At 33.3% G+C, this 7,515-nt stretch overlaps 1 protein-coding gene across 1 annotated transcript; it reads left to right on the forward strand.

Moving 5' to 3' along the window:
• The first annotated feature begins 3,904 nt into the window (after positions 1-3,904).
• On the forward strand, positions 3,905-5,839 carry LOC134277879 (uncharacterized). Its single transcript, XM_062760175.1, has one exon. The coding sequence runs from the start codon at positions 3,905-3,907 to the stop codon at positions 5,837-5,839; it is 1,935 nt and encodes a 644-aa protein (XP_062616159.1).
• The last annotated feature ends 1,676 nt before the right edge of the window (positions 5,840-7,515 follow it).

A 7,515-nucleotide genomic window follows, 5' to 3' on the forward strand; every position in this document is an offset into this window, starting at 1 on the left:
CGTGTCTAATCTTTGACTCAAATACATAAAAAAGAATTAAATGAAAGCAGTAAAATTACAAGCATGTTTCCATATAGTATTTTTGTGGTACTCACTCGTAACGAATTTCATTTAGCTGATTGGTCAGTTAGAAAGTATCGCCAGTGCCCCGATTAGCATATGAATTCATTCTAACGTCAGAAAATCCAGTTCCGTCGATCTGTTCATAATGGGAAAGACCAGCTAAATTTTACAATTTTTTAAAAAATAGCATGTGAGCGCAGTTACTTACAATTTTCTCTTTTCACATGGGTAGATTTCAATAAAATACAGTGATCAGCCAAAGTAGAAAATTGCACCTACCTGCGCTCTCATATTTTAAAGGACTTCAAAGAGTGGGGCGGGGTTAAAATGCAATGGATATTGGATATAAACATGATACCCCTTTCCTAGTAAAAGATCTATATCTTTCAAATCACGTTTCTATTTTTGTTAAAAATAGTATTCTATAAAGATACATATATCAGTGATTAGGTGCATACAAAAAATTGAGTAAAATTTAGACATTTAATTTTTGGGGAAATTACTAGGGGTCGCAAGTCATCTCAACCTTATCTCTCTCATTCTATTATATATCATATTTTTTTTGAAAACAGTGATTTGGGTATACAGCATCTATCAGAGTCTGTATTTATGACAAGATACAATGAAGCGCTTTGAAATGGTAAAATTTCCATTTGAATGGAACGTTTTGAGCTATCTTTAGAATGTTGATTGTCATACAATGACGTGTACACGCCCATGGTGGAATTCTTTAAAAAGGAATAATCGGTCAAAAGGTTCATTTAAATACCTGTAGAACAGATATTCCATAAATATAATATCCAATCAAATTCACGGTCTACATAGACACAGAGTAAGCACGTGTTCGACCAAAACATGGGTTATGGTAACTCCAATAAACATGATAAATTCATAATTATGTACAAATCTGTTGCAATACGTGTTTTAGAGAAGCATGAACTTCTCTAAATCTCTCATAACTTTAAAAATATCCATTTCAGTAAAACGCATGTTGCTTGTCGGAATGAGTGGGGTGTCCTGAAATATTACGACGAATATTTCTTGTTTGTTTTAAAGAAATGGGCGTGCCATTCTGTAATAATTGACGTACAAAACATTAATTCAAACGGAAAATTTTACCACTTCAATGCGCTTCATTGTAGTAACGACCTGTATACATAGGATTTGTTACACATTAACTCAACAATTATAACACTATCAGATAAAAAAAATTAATTTTTCAAACCTTTGCACTGTCTCTAACTATTCTCTAAAGCCAGTTCTGAGTGTACATCCGTAATCCCACCATATATTAATTTAGACTCATTTCAGCTTTTAAGGGCCCTCGTGGGACAAAAAGTACATTGTTTAAATGTATATAATGGTTATGATCATACACATGGAATACGGTCTACATGGACACAGAGTAAGCACGTGTTCGACCAAAACATGGGTTATGGTAACTCCAATAAACATGATAAATTCATAATTATGTACAAATCTGTTGCAATACGTGTTTTAGAGAAGCATGAACTTCTCTAAATCTCTCATAACTTTAAAAATATCCATTTCAGTAAAACGCATGTTGCTTGTCGGAATGAGTGGGGTGTCCTGAAATATTACGACGAATATTTCTTGTTTGTTTTAAAGAAATGGGCGTGCCATTCTGTAATAATTGACGTACAAAACATTAATTCAAACGGAACATTTTACCACTTCAATGCGCTTCATTGTAGTAACGACCTGTATACATAGAATTTGTTACACATTAACTCAACAATTATAATACTATCATATAAAAAAATTTAATTTTTCAAACCTTTGCACTGTCTCTAACTATTCTCTAAAGCCAGTTCTGAGTGTACATCCGTAATCCCACCATATATTAATTTAGACTCATTTCAGCTGTTAAGGGCCCTCGTGGGACAAAAAGTACATTGTTAAAATGTATATAATGGTTATGATCATACACATGGAATACAATATACATATACATAAGAGGGAAAGGGTTGCTTATATGATAGGAAACATATACAGTATACTTTGTCCAATCCGGCTACCGTCGGCTCCATAAAATTTGGCCGGATTAGACAAAATCCGGAGTGCAGGAAAAATGCAGGAAAATATAAATTTCGAAAATTTTCGTTGTTTATTTACAAGTAAATCAAATACATATTATAAATAAAATTAAATGATGAAATCAATTACTATTTTGGAGTGTAGAAATTATATGATAGTCTCACATGACTTACTGTATTTTCTTATTTGTTCACGAAGTTTGAAAGTCGGGTGAAATGTTACCTCAATCAAAATATACAGGCATGCATAATATAGGCCCACTATGTATCAAGCGGACCGGGTTTCGCTTGTCAAAGACCTCATTCAATGTATTAACAGTAATGCACAATTATTTACGATGTGCTTAAATATAATTATTAGATTGAACTTTTAATTTTATGTAAAAAATTAAACGTTTTCCTCAACAGTGTTATGGCGCCATTTTGAAATGCGTTCGATTTTCGATCCCGATTTATATTTTGATTTGTAAATCGCGCGTACATATATTTTTGTGTTTATGTTATAATGTGGTAAAAGGAGTTAATTTTTTTTAATTGTAATTTAATCATATAATATATTTTTCAAGTGGACAGTGTCACAGCCGCATTTCACCGAGTTCGTCTCATGGCACTAATAATCATGCTAATGTAAACACAGATTATGACATTCCCCACAAAAGGTGTTAATTGCTTTGAAGTAACTCAGGTGTGGCCGGATTAGAGGGAATAATTACCGTTAATTATGATCAGTTGGGACCAGTATGGCCGTTCGGAATACAGAATAGACAGTATCCGGACTACACAGAATTTTTTAAAATGAATTTGTTAAAGAAGTGCATGGGACTAAATTTTACGGACGGAATGGACAAAAGTCCGGAGTACTCAGAGTCCGGATTAGACAAATTTTACTGTACAAGTAGAGGAATACCTAAAATATTTTATATGTGCGTAAGAATTGTTTAATAGGTACATGTATATATATATACAGTGTGTCATTACTTAAGGAATCACTGTCTAGTTTTGAGAGTATGCCACGGCATCAACAATAGTGGGAAACATGGGATAATTTGCATAACGGGCGAAGCCCGTTATGCTTAAATTATCCCATGTTTCCCACTATTGTTGATGTCCCTGGCATACTCTCATAACTAGACAGTGATTCCTTATATTTCCATTTCATTTTGAAATAAAATTGTAGAGTTAGACATTAACAATGTAGACTTTATAGATTTAAATTACACGAGGACTTCCATGCCAATTTCAATAGTCCTCGCACACTGACGTCAAACACAAAGGCAGCCGCACGAAATTATCTGCATATTTGGCCTCTTTAGCGTCAGACAAAGAGACAGACGCGCACGAGATTTGCATGCGTATTAGGCCTCCTTAGCTGCTGAACTATCGACCTGCCTAATTTACATTCCAGCAGAATTATCAAGAAATAAATTCCCCCAACTTTCAAACAGTTATCACAGAGAAAAAATTAGAAATGGAAATATAAAATTATCTATACTTGAAAGTGTCATACTTTTACATAATAAAAAAATGTCACATTCCTAAAATTTATGGTAATGCGTTTTGTAAAAATTTTCCAAGTGATTAAGTTTATCTGAGTTTCACAATTAATAATGCCAAAGAGCATTACCTTTTTTTTGTCGCATACAATTATCAATGAATTTTATCTATTTTTTAACAGTGAATTGGGTATTCAGCATTTATCAGAGTCTGTGTTTGTGGGACTGAATCACATAGTAGGGACCTCTCAACAGGTGACCACGAGGAGAGAAATAACAGACATGTACACTATGATAAAAAATCGAGTGAAGTTTAATAGTCATAAACTGAGACTGATGCTTAGTGGTAGTTATGGGGAAGGATTCAGGCTAACGGGGTCAGATGTAGACGTGATGTTCTGGCCAACTGACCACAATACAATATGGGACTTGGACCAGGCTCAGAATTATGATTTAAATAGAAAGGCACTGATTCTCTGCGATTGTTCGGAAAGTCCACCTGGATTTGCATTACTGGAATTATTGACGGAGACTCACTTTAAATCTCTAGAGAATGCATGTATAAGAACCAATGGCAGATTCTATATATCAAGTTCTGAATTCAGAAGTATAACATACAATGCTCTTATTCCTGACTATAGGGAACATGGTCCATGTGGCAACGGTTTTATTGGGGTATTAGAACATGACATAGCTAAATGTTTTGTCTGTGACTTTTGGCCCACTCCCGCCTTCCAGTGGAGAGACAGATGTCAATCATGGCCCCCAGCTCCTATCATTGATGAAATAGTCAGAAAAGGATGCCACTTTGTAGCTGTAGGACACAAACTAGGAAATCATGCTGACAAAGAATGGAGAATTTCCTTCTCTTCGGCAGAGAAAATTCTAGTTTCCTCAATGAGTCACTGCCAATTCCTAATGTACGGTCTCCTTAAATTGTTCTTAACAGAATGCATTAACAGTGGATTAAGTGAAGAGGATAAATTACTGTGTTCTTATCACATGAAGACGGCTGTTTTTTGGGTGATTCAACTAAACATAATGCCTTATTGGTGTCCCCAAAATCTCTTGCAGTGTTTCTGGGTCTGTTTCAAACTTATCCTGAAATGGGTGTATGACGGCATTTGTCCAAATTTTTTTATTCCAGAAAACAACATGTTTCTGAGTAATATTCACGGTAAAGCACAAAGAGAATTGTTCATTGGACTTCATGAATTATATGAGAAGGGTTTAGCATGCCTGATTCACAGTCCATCCGTCAGATTCCATGTTATAACCATCCTTCAAAATCCTAGACAATCTGTTTGTACAGATGAACACGCTTTGATTTCTAAGGCCAAGTTTGAAGAAGAACTATTTGGTGAGATATGTTGCAATCATATATCCTCACATGAACTATATCAATGTATGAAGTTTCTCAATGCTGTAGGGAGGTTGATCATTTTACCCCTGACACAATATCAGGAACTTACTCTACAGAAGAGTACAGCTTGTACACTCCAGAACACAGCTTTCATTTTACTTAATGTTTTAACAGATTTTACACCACTCGAAGTAGATACTAGTACATGTAGGAATAAAGTGATCTATTTAACTGACAAAATATCCCTTTACATGCTGAAATTAGCTGCTAAGTTTGGGTTCATTTCAGACATGTTGTACATTGCTATGTATTATTACAAGACATTCAGATACTTGGAAGCTTTAACTGTTATAGAAGCTACAAAAGCAAAAATAGCACAGTTATATGTAATGTACGAGGGACGTGTAAGTGCAGAAAGATATAGTGAGACATCCTGGTCTACAAAGATGAGACAGATTGTAGTATTGAGTATTTATCTGAACAATGAACTTTGTTACATTAATGAATTAGTGCCAGAACAACGGTCTGGATCACAATGTAGAATCCTTTCAATAGATATCCCCCTCTATGTTCTCTTACACATGTTAGAGGTCTTGTGTTACAGGCATGTAGACTCAGAGAGAACACAAAGAGCTCTAGATGTCCTACAAAATCTTGTACACCATGATCCGGGTACATACATATCCGAAGAACAAAAAGACATATCATTGGAGATCCTAGGGATTTGTCAACAGGTTACAGGGAACTACCAAGCTGCTCTACATTCATACCAACAATCCCTGAAACAAAAAATATTCAACAAAATACAAGACGCAACATTAATGAGGATACAACAAGTCATGGACCTAATCCATAGAGTCTAACATTTTATTAATAGTACATTAAGTACATGTAAATAAACTTTAGAATCAGAATTTAATTTGTTACATTAAGTGATTCAAAACTTTTTTTGACAATAGTGAGAAGCAGGTGTCAGGATTTCTGTTGTGAACTGAAAGTTCTTTTTTTTAACTTAATTTTTTTATCTTCAAAAATTTAATAAAATAAATAAAAAGAAGAAATAGATGTGAAAATCAATTTTCAAACTTTTGCAGACCATTTAATTCTTCATAATGCATTGTGTTTATATAAAAGGAAGCTTTGTAATAAATATGTTTGTTAGTTAAGTTTATATATAAACATTGTTTTTTACTCTCATGATCAACAAAATAAATAGTCAAACAAAGCATACCACCTCCATAATATGTTGTCAAGAAAAAAAATCACAAATTATGTTTCTTTCAAACATTGTATTCTATAATACATAATTATACAAAGTTTGAACTATTAAATAAGATCAAGATCTGTTATTCATTTCAGCATTTTATAATACATGGTTTAACTAGTATTACAATATTTGTTCATATATTTAATAAAATCTTCATATTTATAAAATGATTGTTTAACTGATAAAATATTTAATTTTGACATTCCAGATTTTGTATTTTCTAAATCTACATTCCTTTTTACTTCATTACTTTCTGTTTGTGGTGAACTATGCCATACTTGACAATTAAAATAAATTCAATGCATAGAATGACCTTTAATAATTTTCACAACCAAGACAGACCAAGAGCTGTCAAGCACAACGTAATTGTTATCCACAGGACGATAATTTACAACATTGTATGATATCCTACAATTTTGACTGGAATTTTCGATTAGCTGGGTAAATGTACATCCATACAATTATTTTTTTACCATTCAAAGATTTTGCTATATATATATACCTATGTAAAACTTTTATCTTCGTAGGGTTCCCCACCCTACCCCTAGGGGTCATCGTTGAAAAAAAAAATGAATCTGCACTACCTTAGAATGATTCCACATGAGTTTCATCTTTCCTGGCTCAGTGGTTCTTGAGAAGATTTTAAATGATGTCATTAATTTTTTTACTATTTTTTTTTAATCTCCAATTTGGAAAAGGGAGTGGCCCTTTATTCGAAGATATTTGAATCCCCTTCATTCAAGGATACTTTGTACCGAGTAATCGGCCCACTAGTTCTTGAGAAGATTAAAATGTGATACGTTATGGCGATGACAACAATGACAGAGATTGGACAAATTTTTATTAGAAAAGCTCACTTGTGCCCTCGATTCAGGTGAGCTAAAAAGTTATGAAATGGTTGAAAGTTGTTTATAAACTATTCAGAATACTTCGAAATCACTTATTTTAATGGGTTTTTTTTTATTTTCGTTGTTTTTTGTGTAATCTAGACTCCTTCAAATTTAAATCCCAATGAAATGGAAAATTTCAAACAAGTAACAACTAAATATTTTGTTAACAGCAATTTAGAATTCTTGTGAATCAATATATATTTTTCAAAGCATGAAATTTGGACCATACTAAATTGAGTGATTTGAAGGTATTGTAAGCTTCCTCAGCACCCTGTCAAATGCCAGTCAGATTACAGTGTTTTCATACCATGTAAATTCAGTTCATTAAATTTTATCAGGACTACTCATTAAATCCGTCCACATATAAAAGGGGGGAGAGCAT

This window comes from Saccostrea cucullata, unplaced genomic scaffold, assembly GCF_032062105.1.
Source record: "Saccostrea cucullata isolate Sc308-1 unplaced genomic scaffold, CSIRO_AGI_Scuc_v1 ctg14726, whole genome shotgun sequence".
NCBI lineage: Eukaryota > Metazoa > Mollusca > Bivalvia > Ostreida > Ostreidae > Saccostrea > Saccostrea cuccullata.

Bases quoted from the DNA above. Each gene is read 5' to 3' on its own strand.
- LOC134277879 (XM_062760175.1), top strand. From the start codon at position 3,905: ATGATAAAAAATCGAGTGAAGTTTAATAGTCATAAACTGAGACTGATG.